This window comes from Thunnus maccoyii, chromosome 4, assembly GCF_910596095.1.
Source record: "Thunnus maccoyii chromosome 4, fThuMac1.1, whole genome shotgun sequence".
Lineage (NCBI taxonomy): Eukaryota > Metazoa > Chordata > Actinopteri > Scombriformes > Scombridae > Thunnus > Thunnus maccoyii.
In genome coordinates this window covers 16,298,478-16,318,524 of record NC_056536.1, presented here as the reverse complement: position 1 = coordinate 16,318,524, position 20,047 = coordinate 16,298,478, and the positions used below count along the sequence as shown (strand labels likewise).

Here is a 20,047-nt window from a genome sequence, read left to right as displayed (position 1 = left end):
AACAAGATTTAAGTAATATTTGTGTGTCTGGTGATTTTATTTTTACCTCAAAGATTCATAATATCACCAACAGAGGGCAGAATAGCATCAGGTTATACTGATGCTGTAGAATAATCAGTCCCATGTAAAACAGAGTAGATTATGGCTTTTATCTTGCTTCAAAATTCATATTTTAAGGATCAGTTCACCCAAATTCCTTAAGAAAACACATTTTCTCACTTATCTCTTGTAATATAAATCCATGGGCCAGTTCTGGTTTTATCTGGACTGTTTTTGAGATATATGGCTCTTAGATTTCTGCCTCCACAGACGTCTCTGTTCTCAATGGAAGAAATAGTCCCCGTAAAAACTGTGCAGTGAGGTATGCCAAGTGACTGGGACACTATTTCTAGAAAAAAAAACACATTCCTGTTGAATTTTGTATTTAAATGTAAGTTTTCAGTTCGGGTAATACCACAAAAAACACTCATTACTTTGGTTGGAAGCAGAAATTTTACACAAATCTCCAGACCTGGGAAAATTAAATCCAAAACTACAGATGAATGAAAAGTTATATTTTTGTAATTTGGGTTAAATTACCCTTTAATTGTGTCCTGGTAGTATCTGGCTAAAGGTACAGTATGTACTTTTGTGTACTTTTGGTCTGAGGAAGTATTTCTTGGTTTGGGTTTGGCCCCTCAGTTCCAATTTAAGGAAATATCAAAGGATAGGCTCACAATTTTTTCAAGTCTGCCTTAAAACAATAGACAGGTGCCCACATGAACACTGACACATGTTTTTCTTCCTGTAATCATTAAAAGATCCCCTCCAAAAGTGCTTACAATGTAAGTGATGAGGGACAAAATCAACAGCCCTTCTTTTGAATAACAATGTACTAAATAAACTAAAGTTTAGCTAATAATTTTAGGATGGACTTGAAAAATTGTGAACCTGTCCTTTAATGCATCAGCATACAATCATATTTCAGACAACAGTGTGCTTTCAACTTCATGGCAACAGTCTGTTGAAGGCTCTTTCCTGTTGCAACAGTGCCCTTGTGCATAAAGTGGGGTCCATAAAGAAAATTGTTCTCCCAGTTTCAAGTAGAAGAACTTAATTGGAAGAGGTGCATTGACTGTGAACCAGGCCTTATTGCCCAACATCATTTCCTGACCTCACTAATGTTCTCTTGGCTGAGTGAGAGCAAATCCCCGCAGCCGGGATCCAAAATCTTGTGAGAAGCTTTCCCAGAAGAGTGGAGGCTGTTATAGCAGCATAATTAAGCCCATTGAATTGGAATCAGATATTCAACAATCACATAGAGGTGAAGGTTTGGGTGCCTTCACAACTATATTTTAAACAGACTTCCCTTCAACCAAGTTTTGTATGATAAGGAAGGTTGAGAGGTGTCATATCCCAATACATGTGAAACACACAAAGACTCCTTCATCAGTCCGTATATGCTGTTGTTGATTAATTACATTCAAATCCTATGTAACTGCACCCATATGACACACATTCAGATTCAGACTGTGCTCTATTTCTTATCTGGACATGATCATTATGCACCATCTGCCGTGTTTCAAAATCACTTCCCTCTTTGGTTACTGTACGTCGAACACGTTCCTCCCAGACACACTCGTGAAAAAGTGCAAACTGCTGCCTCATGTGTAAGTCTAGCCTATCACGTGTGTGTGAAATTGGTGCTAGAAATCCCGGGTTACAACACCATCTGCTGATGAGTTTGTGGCAGTAAAAATGAGGATGTCTCCAAGTTAACATTTTCAAACGTCTGAGAATCTTGTGAGAAAGCCAGTGACTCAGCTTTTGTCTATTTTCCTGAGATGCTGTGTGTAGACTGCTGCCACTCTCTTTCATTGTGTTGATGTTAATTACCAACGTCTAATATATCAAGGTGTGATATCCTGGCAGTATCCTCCCCAGCCTCCTCCTCCCCCCTCCTTCTCATCCTCTAGTATCAGCCATATTGGAAGGTGTCACTTTTATGTCTGATGATTATTCACAGCCACCTGTCTCTCTCCCTCTGTCCCGTAAGAGTAACAGTATATACAGTAAGCATCTATATGTATGCACTGCAGTTAGTTTAGAAGGGTTAGAGAGAGTTCAGTTTGCAACTTTTCATCCAAGCTTTAATTTAGAGTACATTTAAAAACAACCAATGTTGACTGAGAATTACAGTCAACTAAAAACACAGACATGATTATGAGAATCAATGGGAAAATTAATAAAAGTGTAGGATAAAATTAATAAAATTTGGATAAAATCCAGAAAACATCACAAGATTGCACAGAGAAGAAGTAAATAACAGATAAAAAAACAAAAAAAAAGACAATTAAAAGGCCAAAGATAGGACTTAAGATGAGTTTTAAAAATATCTGGAGGGGGAATATTATGTATAATTTTCTTGCTTTTCATTTGATTCAGAGATTTCATATATTATTTGAATGTATTTTAAAATACCCTAAATCTGAGGGAAATCTCAAAACTATTGTTTTATTTACAACATTTTTAAAATGATAAAATTACCTTGCAACCACTTTTTTTCCACCACTGATTAAGATGTGTTATTTTATAACAAGACTGGTGTAAAATCACAGCTTGCTCTAATCACAGAGAAGCTTTCTACTAATAAAGACTCAAAGCACACTTGGTCTGATGTTGTTTTTGTTGTTGACGGTAATGAAATGCAAAGAACAATACAAAAGACATTTTCTCCACAGTGTGCAGACACAATAACCTCCACAATCAGAGCTGTGTATGATGACAACAAGACATAGTGGGCTGTAAAACGCAGACAGGTCCCAGCATGAGGGGTGAATGCTACGGGCTGTTTGTGAACAAAAGCAAATTGCTTTGACCCGCTGGGGCAAAAACTGCAAGGGCTCTGATTGGCAACAGTAAGTAAATTAGCCAGTAGACTGCCAGACACAGGGGAGGATGGTTAATTGACTTTTATCTTTTAATTCTCCTCCTCCTAACAATGAGATGCTGTTTCCATACAGTAATAACCTTCAGGGTGTGAAAGTCAGTGTGTGTCTCCAGGGATTTGACCAGCGCAAGTGAGAGGAAAGACCTCTGACTTGACCCTGTAGCCGGCCGATAGCTGGTCACCTATCAGGGGGCCTCACACCAACCCGCCACATGTCAACATGGTGGTATTACACTTGAACACCACACTGACACAGATCAGACTGCCCTTTGATCAGAAAACATTCACTCAAACACTCTTTAAATCTTATCTGTCTGTGGATGTGGGTGGCTTTGATTAACTGTAACCAGTAAGAAATGTTGGATTTAAGTGGAATAAATAACCTTCTATGAGAAATCAGACAAGTTTCAGTGCTAATTTGTCTCATTCCGGTGATATATTACCCTCCACATACTTTGTTTAACCATCTAAATCTGAGACAAGGAGTTCATGAGCAGTTGTAGAAGATGGTGGATCATTTTCAAACAGAGGAAGCTGAGTTGTTTGGATAAAATTGACTTAACTCTGTAGTGCAGATTAAAGTAAACTCATTAGTCCACCTTGGATTGGTCTATCAGTCCCATTGTCTTCAGCCAGTGGTATGCCATTGATCCAGGGAGTCAAGTCAATCTAATCAATTAATTTGCAGCAGGCCAAGTGACAAGACCCACAGGTGACAAAACAGAAGTCTGCGGTCTAACTGCTCTGTTTCATGAACCCTGAATTAATTTTATGTTAAGACAGTTTGACATTTAATTCTTGGAGAAGGAGCTGGAATTATTTGTCCATGATATTGGGGTTTGGTTTATCTTACAAGAAAACATAAATAAATATATATATCTATTAAACTTGCAGCCATCTGAACAAAATATGTGTTCAAATCCTGTTTTTTTTTAACGCAGCACAACGTTGTATCATCGTGTACAAAATAAGTTGTTTTTGCTCTCTGAGAGCATCAGTGAGTGCAGTAAAGGGATGTTAGAGAGCCTGTGGAATGGTGAGCTCCTATTGGCTGCTGCGCGCCTGTATAAAGAGCCGCAGTGGCAAATTCAATCAGATCAACTGCGGGCATCCTCCGAAAGCGAAACACCGGGACGCTCGACCATACAGGGACATTTTCTGGGTTGTTCTGCTGCTTGTTTTTTCTTCTTTTTTTTTCTTTTTGACATTTTTCTGCTAAAGCGCTGGAGTTTTACTAACACCATGAAGGAAAGGAGAAATACACAGCCGCTGGTGGTGAGATGTAAACTGGTTCTTGTGGGAGACGTTCAATGCGGAAAAACGGCGATGTTGCAAGTCCTGGCGAAGGACTGTTATCCAGAGGTATGCTTTAATGTGGCTCATGTGTTTGAAAAATGAAATCAACATCTATGCACATAATGCAGTTTTGTATTTTGTTGATAATAAGTGATAAGTTCTCATTAAATGAGTGTGGAAGAAAAAAAAATCGGTGCGTCTGTTGCAGACAGTTTTCATGCGCATTTTCATAAAATTTCGTCCTCTTGGTTTATATTGTATGCATTTACGGTATTTTTTTTTTAAAAAATTGCATCTCTTTTTCATAGGATGATCATTATAAATGTGTTACCGTTTCATTTTAAGTGCTTACTGGCCTGCACTGAATATTTCCTGCAGCTGCAGTGATTCAAGTGATTGATTGATCCGAATTTCCCTCAAATTTAACATATTTTTAATTTGCTTATTATTTGATTGAGTCTTCAGTGCAGGTTTTTGTATTGCACTAATTATCTAGATAAATCCCATTACCTGTAGCTGACTGACTGACACCTCCCCACTAATGGCACCATGTTGCTAATTGCTCCCCAGACCTACGTGCCCACGGTGTTTGAAAACTACACAGCCTGTCTGGAGCTGGAGGAGCAGCGAGTGGAGCTCAGTCTGTGGGACACTTCAGGTAACTGATCACCTTTCCTCTGTCTGGCCTATTATGGCTTTCCATTCTGCCTGCAGCAATGAAGGAGATTGGGATATTAGGCAATGTGCTGTGAATGTAAAGAGCATCTGCTGAAAGGAGAGCTGCGCCTTTGAATTTGTTCTCCAGATTTTCCTTTTTTTGGGAGCATTTTCATGACCCTGTTCTTATTGGAATAAAGGAGATATCATTGGAAGTGGTGTTTAATGACATAAAGCCTTATGGTCTCTTTGTGTGCACTTGTTGAACTGCAGAGTCTCTTTTGAATCATTAAATGGCTGCTGACTAGATTTCCTCTTATATCACCTGATGCATCTTTGCATGTGTCGGGGACTGACAGATCTACAAGTGCATCCAGCCCAGCATTCCTGTGCCTAATATGTTTCACTGGCAGAGAGACAGTGATTATTCCGCTTCACTTGCTGTTTTTGCTGACTTTGTGCTACATATGTTAATTTACACTAAGCGTGAAAAACAGGGTCAATGTGTCAGAGTGGATCTCCCCGGGGATCTGCTGTTTAGTGTGTTGACCTGGATACTGTGAGCACGAGTCTGCGGCACCTGTTTGATTCCCCTTCATGCTCGCTGCACAATGGTTTCTCTATGTGGCCCACATCCCCGTCCATCCACACTCGTGCTCGGATGTAGCTTCACACCACTAGGTCACCATGGCTGAGAAACCTGCATGTCTGTACAACAAATCCTTTACATAACAGACCCACTTGTATGAGAGGATGCAGTATTTACTCTGCTCTCATATTTTTTTTCACCCCCTTTTATCCAAAAGCGGTAATAGGAAAGTAGTGACTGTAATTCCCTCCCCAGACCAAATCCTGCTTTTTAATCCCAGACTGTGGACCTTTGGTCTGGCCAGCAGGAGTGGGCCTGGTGCCGGGGGATGATGGCAGCACAGAGAGACATCCTGTTGGGCAGGAAGGTTTTCTGGAGCAGACAGACATGAGGCAGCTCAGAAACTCTGGTGACCTGCATTCTCCTCCATATGCTGCCCCGGGTCACCCACTCGAACAGCATGATGTAGGGGATTAAGACTCTGAATAGGACCACTGGGCCACCCCTTCTGACCGACCCAATGAGCTTGAGATGCTTTCTTTCTTTCTTCCTTCCTTTCTTCTTTTTTTTTTTGTGCTTTCACTTTAACAACATGCAGCTTTACTGTTTGGCTTCCATTCCCATTTTCACTTTCTTCCTGCTCATATTTTGTTGTTTTTAACTCTCTCTTTCTCTCTATTGACCCCTTTCTTTGTCGCTCCCTTGTTAACAGTGCACCCTTTAGTTTCTGGCTAATTTGCATCTGTTACCCCTTAACAAACACATAGAATAATACACTACAAAATATAATACAGTATAAAATATGCCTATAGGATTTATTTTAATACTTTTCAGTATCTTTTTCCTCTGAGAGGAGAGCTTATATCACCCCATCCTCCCCCTCATTTCTCATATAGATGACTCAGGCTCCTGAGCTATTTGTTGGTCGCACAATACAGTTTCCTCTTCTTACTGTAATTTGCTCTAATTGCGTGGAGTTGTGCCGCTGCAGCTCCACCGCACCGGCAGGGTCTCCTCATTATCCCGACTCCCCTTCATTGATCCAACTGACCTCATCACCGGCTCCACATGGCAGGCAGCTCCTTCTCCCAGCCCTGCCATGGATTTACAGACCAAAATCAATCCACCAGCTTTAATCAGCCTGCATGGCCCAATCGGACATGCAAGGGAAGGGAGACAGAGGGGAAGGCGAACATCGTCCAGTGGCTGTAACTCATGAATAGTGAATAATGAATCTCGTTATTGTGTTAGTGAGTAATTTATTTCAGGTTGAACAGTCTTGCTGATAAAGCCTTTGAATTTGAGACGATACCGTGTACATTATCGTTTATTGTATGATATATAAGTGAGATTGATTTGGAATGAACCCCGAAATCCATTTAAGCTGATGAAACAATCTGTATAATTGTAAAAGAGAGGGATAGTTAATAGACAATAACCCTGTTAATGGCCATATATCAGTCATTTCTATTGGCCACTCAGCTTTTAGTCATTTTAGTCCTCTTTACGGCCCCGGTGATTATTTTCATTTTGATTATTCATTCAGTTATTTTTATGATGATAACACTTTACGCCTATTTAGCATGTCTAAGCAGTATATAAACATTTAACAAATGGTTTATAACACACTATAACGTAGTTATAAGCAGATATCAGGGCATCTTAAATGGTTATTCATGTAGAGTATTTATCAACAATTATAACTTTCCTGTGAAGACATATTTTATATTATTGCAACTGTGTTTTACTATATTATCATTATTATCTGTTTATATAACAGCATCCAATTTTGAACCACTGTTTTGATAATAGAATAAATGTTTTAGTCATTTTTTAAGGAAAAGATTTTATAGGCTAAATGATGAATCAGTTTATCGAGAACATAATCAGCAGATTAATGGATCATGAAAATAATCGTTAGTTGCAGCCCTTATCCAGTTATGAATGTATGGAGTTACAGTTGTTGACAAATACATTGATAAATATACATATCTGTTTACAACTGCATTATAGTGTGTTATAAAGCATTTATTACATTTTTGTGTACTGCTTATAAATGCTAAAAAAGTGTGACCTAAAATAAAGTGTTTAAGTTTTCACTTTACAATGAAACAGAGAAAAGCAGCTGGAACCAGGAAACGTTTGGCATTTTTATTTGATAAATGACTATAAAAGAAAATGGTATTGACTAATTTTCTCTTGATTAAATAATCACTTAATCGACTAATTGTTTCAACACTAGTCTAGGATAAGGCATTAAAATGCATTCATTAATTTAAAGTACTAGTCTTGATTAATTTAATCCAGCAGGCCCAGTGATCTACAAGCCTTCAACATGTATTGTAGATTTTTACCTTTGACTCTGACTCTCTGCACATAAAAAGTTTAAAATTTTTAAACCATCTGCTGTTTGACTCAACTTTAAAATCCAGAGTGCAATCAGCTTTGACAGTGTTAAGTTACAAAGTAAAGCTTGTCAACAGTTCAGTTGTGGTGATGCTCAGGAACAAAGAACCGTCCTCTCTCTCCCTGCAGGGGGCTTCAGCAGTGATTCTGACTGGCTTTGGCATGTGAAACCAGGGAACAACTGTCTGAAGCAATGTAGTGTGTTTTGTGGCCGGGGCTGTGAAGTCCGTAGTTATCAGCTGCAGCAGCAGCAGCAGCACCACCACCACCACAGCTCCCAGCCAGCTGAGTGTGGGTGGAGGGGCAGGGCTGCTCTCATCCCCAAATCTGTGAGTCATCCCATCACTGGATCATTAATCTGTCTGACCCCTGCATTCTCACTGTCGGAGAGGAGTGTGCTAATGATGGAGACTAGCTATGTCACTCAGTTGATTTAATACACATGCACAAAAATACACTCACTCATACACACACACACACAGAAGAAGAATCTCCCCTCCCCCACCTGCTCCAACACAAGGCCCTCCGTCTCGGCCTGTGAAGCCTACTTCCACTCTGGCCCAATTTCCACCTCGACACTTAGCTCTGGGCACCGCACCATCAAGACGGATGGAGTTTAGCTCAGCCGCAGGAATTTGGTTATGCTCTTTTCTTTTCCTTCCATTCCCCAGTTAGTCAGGCTCACTCTCCATGTTTCATGCCTCAGAAACTCTCCATCTGTTGTAGAGGCTTGCTGTTGAGAACAAGGAAGAAAGGAAACATTTGGGCCATGCTTAACTGCGCTGCATGTGCATTGATCTGTCTATCCAAGCCATTCTCTGGGTTGTTGCAATGGAGAGAAGGAGGGAAGAGAGGGGAAAGTGACAGAGACCGGTACTCTGTGATATCAGACTGCAGGGGGTGAAGGATTAATGGCATAGGAGGGCTCTTTGTGATCTGCCTCAGTAGGATACACTCCTGCTTTCCCTCCTCTCTTCCTCTTGGCTTTTTCTTGCTACAATAGAAACAGCTATTTCTTCCAGGATTAAAAACTGGGTCCTGGAGTGTCAGTAGAGCGCTGCAAAGGCTGCTACTGTACCCAAACAGCATGCTGTGGAGCTTCAAATCCTAATATTTACTCATTTCATTTTTTAAATTTATTTCCTGAAAAGATGGGATACAAAGGCCTTCTGAATCATGCATCCTTTGTCCAAAATGAAAGATAAAATCAATTTCTGTGGAGGGTTTGAGTAACAAAAGAAACATCCAAGATGTCCCCCTGCATCTCCCATCCCTCTTGGCAGGGTAACTAATTTGTCAGCTTTAATTGCAAAGGCTCTTGGGCCCCCTGTGCAGCTTTCCATTGATTGCTGTATTTAGATCAGTGGCCATTTAATGCAGAATCACACCCAGGTTCCCAGCTGTGTGATAACCCTTTGCAGGAGATTGAGGAGATTTATAGAGCGCCCTGCCTCTGACTCTCCTATGAGATACCTCAGAGTCGCAAACACACACAAGACTCATCATCCCAGTGGTGCTAATTGTTTTGATTTCAATGTGTGTCAATTTTCACGGTGAGCGAAGTTGTCTCGCAGATGAGCGTGGCTTTTCTACCCTAGTCCTAGGTGTAAAATGGTGTTAAGGCAATAATGTAATTTGCATTCTTAAGACGGCGGTGTCTGTCCTCTTTGTAAAAATACAGTCACAGTAAATCATTTAATCAGGATGTTTCCGTTAATTTTACTAATTAAGAGCAGAACAGTCATTTTTCTATCCAAAGGCGCGGAAACAGAGTTATCATATAACATACAGTGTGTCCCTTTGTTCCTGTGCAGCGATGTTTACTTTCTTCAGGACACTGAGCCCTGAGGAATTTCATCACAGCTTGTCATTATTCTCCTCACAGCGCCCGGCATCTGGCAAATTCAGTTTTACCCTTTGATAATGTGGAAAATCATTAAGTATTCATGAAACTGATCTATATGCACACATCCATGTTGTGTGTGCTTTTTCATATGTTTTCTTCTCATGCATTGTTTTCTACACTGTAAATCAATTAGGGCGGTTGTGTAATATCTAATGAGTGATTACACAGACTGCTTTTGTTATCTGTAGCTATAAGGGGAAGACTGAATCCCTTTTGGGATTCACATGGAGCCTAAAGTAAACATTTTAATCCCATTGAGCTGCTCCTCTTCTGTTTTCATCTTATTGTAGATTGGGTTTACCGCTGGCTACTGCCAAATTTAAATAGTGAGTGTATGTGTGTCATTAGGTGTGGTGTTGGCATGTGTTTGTGTGTGTGTGTGTGTGTTTTTTTGTGTGATGGGTGTGTGTCTGTGGTCCCCAACTCTGCTGCAGAACAGAGGAATGTCCCCGACAGTGGGTGGGTGGGCAGTTTGTGGTGTAAAATGATTGATTGGCAGTTAAGGCGAGCCTTTATGGAGAGGTGGGAGGAATGCCTGATGTCGATGGTGGATTCCAAGGCTGTTGCTGTGGTAACAGAGGGACTGGAGGTATTGCGCGCCGAGCAGAGGATTTTTGGGGGGGTGGGTGGCTTACTTAAGGATTCTGAGCATGAGTGGGAGCGTCTGCCTGCCCCGAGCCCTACCGTTCCACTTGCGTAATCTACTGCAAGAGAAGATCAATGAGGATTTAGAGCTCGATTGTCATCTTCTCTCCCTCTGAAATGCCAGCAGAGGATATAGGAGCAGGGAAAGGAGCAGTTTCAGGGACAGCAAAGTGAGGCTCAACAGGAGAAGTGATACCGATTTCATATAATCCCCACAGCTGTATTCTCCCGCTCTGCCTCTGCCGCTCTGCTGCTCTATCACCCTTTTTGCTCTGACCAAATGCCTGTTGTTACAGCAATCGATTCCTGAAACAATCTTCACTTCAAATAAATTCATCTTTGGCTCAAATCACAAACTCTCAGCCCGTGGAATTAGATGCCACACAGGACACAATTACTTCAGTGGTTCTTGTAGCTTTAATTTTATTGTTGACCACATTTGCAACAGGTTATTTTAACAGAGCGTGTAAGCTACTGAGTCCTTTTAGAGAGCAGCTCATGTGCTTTCACAGTTTGTTGCAGTTTTCAACACAAAAATGATTTAAAAGGAAAACCACAAAAACAAAATATGGTAGTGAGCTATGACTATCGACAGAAAACATAAAATAAAAGCAGACAAATACACATAACACACATAATTGTAAAGGACACTTACATTTCAAAAAGTTTCACCAAACCCACCTTGAACTTCCTGGAGATTGCACAACTCAACACCTTCTTTTACCTTCAAAAAGAGTTAAAGTTAATGTAAAACCTGTGCCATTTCTCTAGTAACGAAGTACAATAGCACAGTGTGGCTTGATGTATGCTAACATTACCTTGCAATTGAGAAACACAGTGGTCAACGGCTGGTGGCAAAATTCCAGGATATGAATTCCAGTAGTGTCAAAATAAACCATCCTGTTAAAATATTATCAGATGACGTCGTTTAAGTATTTGTGCAGGAATATTTTACGAGATATGTTTGTGTTTACCTACCTCTTTACACAACTGAGTCACAGCATCATCCACTCAAAATCAGCAATAGCAAGTGAGACTGTAACAGCCCACTTACAATCTGCCTCACATTTTACTTAGACTTAAACAATGTCACACTCAAAAGAAAACAACAAAGAACACATGGATTAACATCTGAATCAACAACTCTGAGAGCTATACATAGACTGTATAAAAATAATTGACAAAGCCACCGTCATGTCACCCACTGGTTTGCGGACTCCAGTTTCAAAGCCTCAAGTTTGGCATTTTGACCATCGCCATCTTGTGTTTTTGGAGCCAGAAATGATGAGAAGTAGCATATTTGGACGAGAGTGTGGAGCTGGGGAGAAGCTCCAACTACAGCACCTCACACACCGCCGTGGTAGCAACTTGTCAGTCACAAGATAGCCACGCCCTAAAGCATACGCTGCTTTATCGCCTATTTTACTCTAAATGGGACCATATTTTACAAAATGAACATCATGCTATGTTGAAGAAGACTGAGATCATAAACTCATTAGGAAAATGTTTACTGAGGTAAAAATCAAATGAGAAGTAGAGTCATTTTCTCATAGACTCCTATACAATTGGACTTCTTTTTGGAGCCAGTGGAGTCGCCCCCTGCTGGCCATTAGAAAGAATGCTGGTTTAAGGCACTTCCGCATTGGCTTCACTTTTCTTGTCTTGTCTTTTATCCACGTTAATGATTCTCTTGTTTCTGTCCTCCAAGGTTCTCCATACTATGATAATGTGAGGCCCCTGTGCTACAGTGATTCAGATGCGGTCTTGCTGTGTTTTGACATCAGCCGCCCAGACACTGTGGACAGCAGTCTGAAGAAGGTAATGGCTTCAGTACTTAACTTTACAGTCATAATTCTCTTTTCTAACCCATTGTCACACACCTAATACCAGTAATTTCTTCAAGTGTAGCTTGTTGTTGTGAAAGCATACTGCAGGACAGTGCCTGCAGTTATTATTTACTGTCTTTTTTTGTCAACAGTGGAAAACTGAGATCCTGGACTTCTGTCCAAGCACACGCATCCTGCTCATTGGCTGTAAGACCGACCTGCGCACAGATGTCTGCACGCTGATGGAGCTGTCCAATCAGAAACAGACTCCAATCACCTATGAACAGGTGAGAGAACACTTTGTAGTTTTTCCAGGAATATAGTCAATGAAGGATTTAAAAAAGGAACAAAAACATGTATGAAAAACACATTTTATATCCAACGAGAATCCTGCAATGTGATTACAGTGGTAAACTATAAATATCAGTCATTTGCTCATCCCCATTTGATCTTTTTCATGATGACAATGGGGTCAAGAACATAATTAGTCACCTGTTACAATGGCATTTCCTCCCTAACCTCACAACAACTCACACAAATAGAATACAATGACATTTTATTAAAGGATGTCATGAACGGCACCATTCATCACTTCATTTATTCCAGGGTTCTGCGATGGCCAAGCAGCTGGGTGCAGAGGCTTACCTGGAGTGCTCAGCGTTCACTTCGGAGAAAAGCATCCACAGCGTGTTCCGCACTGCAGCGATGGCCTGCATCAACAAGTTGCAGCCTCTGCCGAAGCCCAGCCCCACCCGCCGTCTCTCTAAAAGACTTCTCCACCTGCCCAGCAAGTCGGATTTGCTCTCCACCACCTTCAAGAAGGAGAAGACCAAGAGCTGCTCGGTCATGTGAGTGGAGACCTCTTGGGTTACAGTCTTCACATGCGACCCCCAGCCCCTGCCTCTTTGGTCTCGGGGAAGGGGGGGTGGGCACGATGGTTTTATCAGGGCTTCCTGCTGAATCCTTCCCTCACCCCCCCAGAAACCAAACATCCCTCAGAAGAGGTGGACACCTCGCTGTCCACTTGCTCCTGAACCTTTTAGCGCACATCCATCTTTTTCCACTACTGTTTATCTTGCTTTCCAACAAACAATATCAGTCAAGGTTTGATCATCGAGCTATCATTTTTTCACCTGTAAACAGTATGCAACTACAATGGTGTTACATCTGTCTGATTTTACTATCTCTAGGCACATGTTGATTTTGTCCAAATTGGAAATGTGCAACGTGTGACGTTTAATCTTGTGATGTAAATGCCTCTCAGACAAACTCAATGGATATTTTTCTAAGTACAAAAATAAATCCAGCATGAAACCGTCAGGAATTAGCAAAATCCTGTACATCCCTCTTAGTAAGGTGTGTGAGGTGTGAAATAGCTTGTCGTTGGTGTCCCCATTTAGGCCTGTGAAAGCACAGAGATGTAGAGTAAGCAGTGGGACAAACCGCAGTAAGAGCTATTACATAGAGAGGTGTTCTCATTGTCTCAGTGGTGATGAGAGCAGGGATATGAGCTGTTGTGCAGACAGCAGTCTAGACTGTATCAACCTGCATGGATTGTTGATGCATGGTTGTGTAGCTCTGGACAGCCCTGCTCCACAGGCTTTCAGTGGACTAAGTGCAGGAGGCAGAAGAGGCTCTGTGTGTGCAAAATGACCGTGAAAATGAGGACACACACACATAAAAAAATAAATAAATAAAGGGAAGTTTAGTTGGGCTTCCGCTGTCGCTGCTGTCACAGTCTGTTTTAATGTACTATTTCGGTGATGGGGCAGACACATTTTAATAGATGAGAAAAGATGCTTTTATTGTGACCAGGAGCATAAACAATAACGCAGAGCCGCTGAGTATTATTTATGAGACTGTGGCTGGTTATTGATGCCAGTCATAGTGTTATGAGGCATATTTAAAAGCATAGGATAACGTCTACCTAAGGCAGGCCGACTTCTAATGGGGAACTCTGGTTTGAAGTTTCAAATATTCCTTGGAAAAGATTTGTAGCATTGCAATGTTGACAGTTTTTCAACAATTCTCAAATGGTATTATGCAGTTTTGAAAAATGCCTTTCATATCATGTTCCCAGTCGTCATGGAGATTTTTTGACTACTGTAATATGCCTGTGGATTTCTCTCATTTGCATCAATCCAATGTAGCACTACCGACCTGACTCTACTCTTCCAAGATTTTGTGTTGCACACTCTTGTTAATCTATCGACCTCCAATAAGCAGCACTTAACTGTAGGTTACAATGACTACGGAGCAAAAATTTGACCGTTTTTCTGAGCTTAAATCTTTGGCTTCATGGTTATGTGTGTGTGCAGCATCGATCTCTGTGCTTCTAACCATAAAGCAATAATGATTTAAGTGCTTGTGATGCAAGGTAACCTGTGTGGCAATAAAGACGCAGCTTTGTGATTACTGTTGTGCTGTAGCGCTCCATGGACATCCAAGTTATGGACTGAAACCATCTCTGCTGTACAAAGAGGCTGCTGATCTGTGTTTGCCCCTCCTCCACCGGTATATAAAATAACCAATGATGATGTCGAGCTATGAAATAGATCAGAAAATGCGAATAAGAGGGAAGGATGCTCTTTGAGCTGAACTTTGCTGTCAATTTCACATAATCTTAATAAAAAGTATTGAGGCAGTAGACTTGAATAATAAATTGCTTGAGTGAGCCGTGTATACTTTTAACATTGGGAATCTGCTTGGAAACCTTCAAAAGTCTAACAATCATCTTGTAAAAAGGGCTAGTGTGTGGAAAAAAGGGAAATAATGTGGGACTAAGGAGAACAAGTAATCAAAATGCACAGGCTGGCCCTGTCCAAAGAAAGATATTTTTCCATTGTTTTTCTTTTTTGGTTGATGTGTATTAAGTTTTTGTCTAGTTTTTTGGTATTTAATAGCATGATGTGAGTCCCAGTGTCGTTTTGGAAATATCTCTCTGAGATGGTTAATGTGGACTGCCCCTGGTAGTCGGAGGAACTTAAAGTGTTGATTTGCACAAAGGCTTCCAGTTCATGGTCACACACCAAATTCCTCAGTATTGCCTAGCAACAATTCAGCGTAGGAAACAGAGACTGGCTCTTGGGTTGGTTGTGCGGACAGAGAGGGTTGGCTCACGAGCAGACATCCCCACATCCATTATTACAGCGTCAGTTACGCATTTATTGCCAGGCTTGTTCAGAAAAATACTTTGTGATATTGTTTTTTTTTTTCGGGTTAGGGAGCTAATGCCAGGCCTTCTGAAGATGGGATAGATGGGCGGCTCACGGACCATGTCAGTTAATATGCAGCCTTTGTGTTGTAGTCAGTGTGTGGTACAATGGTGCAGTCAATCTCCTAAGCATGTCCTATTAAAGTTGTATGATTGTACATACCGTCTCTTGTTTTATAATTATTGTTAGGCATCTTGAAGGATGCCACATGAAAATATTGTTGATGTGAATATTTATTTAGTAGCTATTTTTGCCTTTTTTTGTACATTTACATTTGTTTAAAATCTATTTTGGGAATTGATTTTTTTTTTTTCTCTTTTTGTTTTTTGTTTTTTGCTGTGTTAAATAAAGCTTGCCCTGTCTGGCACCCTTGAATTGTTGTTCTCTTGTCATTTAAAACATATTACGCACTAAATATAAATATATAAACTAAATTAGAAACCATTCATCCATTCTGCGTGAGGATATTCTTTAATATATACTGTACCTGGTTTTACAGTGTTGTCACAAATTATCTCAAGAATTCAAATATTTGCTCAAGAATCCAAATAACATAGCTGCTGGTGCGATTAATTATGTATTTGCATATAAAGGTACATACTGTATATTAAGATATATAATAGATCTAATTACACCAACTTTATGCATCATTATGATATACTCATCATTACGAGTTCATCAAACAATCACATAAGGTTGTTGAAAAGCTTTACACATTTTTAAAAAAAAAACTTATGAAAATGTGGCTCATATATTTCATACCCTTCTATCATGTGCTGATCACAGTCTTGTGAAAGTGTTATAATGGAAGTGAACAGATTTCTCCAGTAGTGTATCACTTCAATCATCTCTGTAGTAAGTGAGCTGCTTATCTTTGCCGCTCTGTCAGTGCTAATAATTTCTTTAACAGGCTCCATGTCACTGCATGCATGCAGAGCATGTCTCATTAAGGATAGAGCTAATTTAAACCAGGATGGGTGTGGGATTACTGTCATTTTCTATTACCTCAACCCTGAGATCATAGTCAGTGATGATCAGGAAGTATGACAGACAGACTAATGACAGACTGGGGAAAGAAAACCGTGTCAGACTCAAATGTGTAAATGACAATAATTAACAGCATAGTAAGAATGATATAAAGGGTTCTAATTTTAGATAGATAGATAGATAGATAGATAGATAGATAGATAGATAGATAGATAGATAGATATATAGATAGATAGATAGATAGATAGATAGATAGATAGATAGATAGATAGATAGACAGATAGATACATAGATAGACAGAGAGAGAGAGAGATAAAGCTAGCTAGCTAGCTAACACTTGGCACACATTCATCCTTACAGGTTGTTGGAAATCTTTACGGTTTCACTGTCTCCTCTGAAGATGCTTCTCTCATCTGTCTTCAAACGCACCACATCTGGTCCCTGCCAGCTGCAGAAGAGTCTGAAACTGGCCTGGTGCCACAGCATGTGCCAAAGGTGCCGGCAGACCAACCAGCCCATGTGCCCTCACATTGCCTCCTTTTTCAATGCTACAGACTCTAACTAGTGCCAATCAGCTCTACGCAGTGAGTGGCATCTGCAAGGTAGTGTTGACTTGTAAGATTGCTGCAAGCTGCAGGCAACCGTGATGTTTTTCTGCCTTTATTTAAGTGAACTGGTTGCAAAGGAAGCAGCCATGTTTGTTGTGTGCTGTATAGGTGCACATGTTAACTTGTACAAGGACATGTTGCTCCTGTTACTAGTCAAATGTACAAACATGTCAGCTCTATCCCAAAGACTGAACAATGAGAAAACAAGACTAAAAGGTTTTGATGTCAGAGTCTGGACTTCATCAGTGGTGAATTCAAAACTTAAAAGACATGGCTGGTGTCTGCCTTACACTGCTCTCTGAAGAATGAAAATGTGATACGGCATAGAGGAATAAGATATATTAGGCTTTGAATACACACACAATACTTGTAAGTAGGATGAGTTCATCGTTTGTTTGGCCCTGCACATGTGATTTCTTGACAATAAGAAAAATATAGAACATTGCCTGCCTTATCCTTTAGTGTACATATACATCTTGACCAAAAAAGATTTATGTCATGGTGATATAAATAAGCTGGGATCAGACAGGGGACCAATATTCCAGCAAATTTAGGATCAGGATATAGGGCATTGTTAGGAACTGTTACAGGTTAAATAAATCACCTAAAATGTGTTTTCCACCTTCCTTACAACACTCTTCTCATTAAAATAGACTGAAAAACTGGTGTTGGATGTTGAACCTGACCTGTCCTCAGATCAGAACTTATACAACAAACCTCTTCCTGCTTTTTGCTACAAATACTCTGCTGCCAAAAAACAAGATGATTCATGGGACATCACCGGGGTGAATGCTGGAACACCTGAGGTAGAGACTGACATTGTGCACATGCAGGCACACACACTGGGTGTGAGGACATGTAAATGGGCCACATACGCTGCTAGTCGTAGTAAATTAGGCCAACATCTGGACAGGCACAGAGAGTTCAATTGCCCACTCAGCTGTGGCTTGTACCTCGAGGGCTCGGTTGAGGAGAAGTGGCATCATGGCACAGTCCAGTGAGCTTTTAGGATCGACCCTGCCATTTTGGTAAGTCTTTGCCATACACAGCCACCTTAGAAAAGTTCTTTGTCTCCAGCACAAACAGCGGGTCACTTTGACCAAGGATTACTGTGTTGCCATGGACAAAAGCTGGAGAGGGAGGGCATTTACCCACACAAAGCCAATTTAATGGGCTGTAAAGCTCAGTGGATTAATTCTGATTCACACACATTTTCAACTAATCAGAATATCAATTCACATCACAAAATTAAATTCATATGAGTGGTAACATCATTATCTTGGTGCTGACATTTAAATCAATTAATTAGAATCTAGATTGATGTTGGAGGATGCACCAGTATTTTCCTATCACTTGTAGTTATAGTGACTATATTCTAGTTCAAAGATATGTGCAACCAGGAAAAGAAAAAAAAGATTTAGACCTGACAGCTTAGTACAATGAGTCAGTGTTCAGGACTGGACAGTGTTTCTTCGGGTCTGGATGGTGGAGTACAAAGGGTGATCTGAGGGGAGTTATGCAGCACTGAGTGGACAGCCCTCAGTGCTGTTGTGTAATATTAACATCATGTTCTGGGTCCACAGATAACTCTCTGCAAGGACACAACAGAATAACAGCACATTGCAGAAGTAAGCTGTCACTTTATGTTTCCTGTGTGTGTGCGAGCAAATTCAAATCTGCCATATTGTCAACTTAGAAAAAAAAAAAAAACTGTGCTCATGAAGCGAAAATTGTGTGTATCCATCTACACGCATCTGTTCAGATATGTGCTAATCTTTGATTACTGATGAGGTGTGATGAGGTGTCGAGTCCTGCGGTGTGCTCTCTCTCTCTCTCTCTCTCTCTCTTTCTCTCTCTCTCTCTCACACAGACACCAGATTCTCTGCCTCTGCCGCAGTGCAGGGCAGGGCCAGAATATCCAAACCCATCAATTTCCAATTCAGCCAGTATTGCTCACAAAAAGAGGTAGTATATCAGCATTTAACGGGATGTGATCACAACATTTCTACATTGTGTTGTTTATCCTTTTTATCCTTACAAGCTCTTTACAAGCCGCTGCAAAGGCTGGCGGTAAAATCAAGATTTTTTATTTTCAGATGCAGTCTCAAAGGTTTTAGAGTTGAGTGTCTAGAGATTCATGACAAACTCAAAATATTCTTTATACACATTATTTACCTTTTGATGACTTTCAATAAAATCCTCTACAAACATCCTCTGAATCATCTTTTTAGTAACTGTCCATCTAAACAGATCTTCCCTCCGTGTCTTTGTGCTCACTGAGGACTAAACATTACGTTGCAGCCCCCACCTCTCTGCATGACCTCTGACCTTAAACTCCCTCCTGTGGCTAAACCTACGGCTCCCCTAGAGCTCTCTCTTGACCTTGTGTTTCCCTGGCAGCACCACCAATGAGCTCAGTCAAATGTGAGCAATTGTTTAATGTTCCCAGCGGCCACAGTGGTGAAGCACAAGTTGTTCCTTTGAAACTGAACTGTTTTTTTTTTTTGTTTTTTGTTTTTAAAGGAACCAAGAAATCACTGTGTTGTTTTGAGGACACATCCTTATGTTTTATCAGCCAGAAACATGTCTGTGGCACAAAGTCATGCAAAATGAGGAGATGTGGGCCGGATGAGTAAACATCGGTTTATTATAATCCTTATATGCTATGTGTGTGTGTTAGCATCGTCTCTGATGTGTGTTTACCTGATCTTATTTGCTGGAAGAGAAAATTTTCTCAATCTTCACCAAATGAAATGACAAGTATTTGATGGTGGAAAATACTACTGTTATTGTTATTATTTATATGGTACTGCCAAGGGGCAGCAGATGACAATTAGCTGTTAGATGTTGATGCAAATTAGCTGTTAGTTAACTCTAGTTAATTACATCAAATGGCAATGTACGTGTTTAAAGTATAATTCTAGTTTATGGTTTCTTAATAACATTGTAATCACCAAGTCACAAGCTGTCAGACGATCATACA

At 40.4% G+C, this 20,047-nt stretch overlaps 1 protein-coding gene across 1 annotated transcript; it reads left to right on the top strand.

Moving 5' to 3' along the window:
- The first annotated feature begins 4,046 nt into the window (after window positions 1-4,046).
- rnd1b (Rho family GTPase 1b) lies at window positions 4,047-15,829 on the top strand. Its single transcript, XM_042409303.1, has 5 exons — window positions 4,047-4,291; window positions 4,796-4,883; window positions 12,137-12,246; window positions 12,407-12,541; window positions 12,861-15,829. Exons 1-5 carry the CDS (start codon window positions 4,172-4,174, stop codon window positions 13,104-13,106), a joined length of 699 nt encoding a protein of 232 aa, XP_042265237.1. The 5' UTR covers window positions 4,047-4,171; the 3' UTR covers window positions 13,107-15,829.
- The last annotated feature ends 4,218 nt before the right edge of the window (window positions 15,830-20,047 follow it).

Excerpts from the sequence above, each read along its gene's own strand:
- rnd1b (XM_042409303.1), top strand. The coding sequence starts at position 4,172 with ATGAAGGAAAGGAGAAATACACAGCCGCTGGTGGTGAGATGTAAACTG. Across the intron at positions 4,292-4,795 it reads CGAAGGACTGTTATCCAGAG|ACCTACGTGCCCACGGTGTT; the intron begins GTATGCTTTAAT and ends ATTGCTCCCCAG. Across the intron at positions 4,884-12,136 it reads CAGTCTGTGGGACACTTCAG|GTTCTCCATACTATGATAAT; the intron begins GTAACTGATCAC and ends CTGTCCTCCAAG.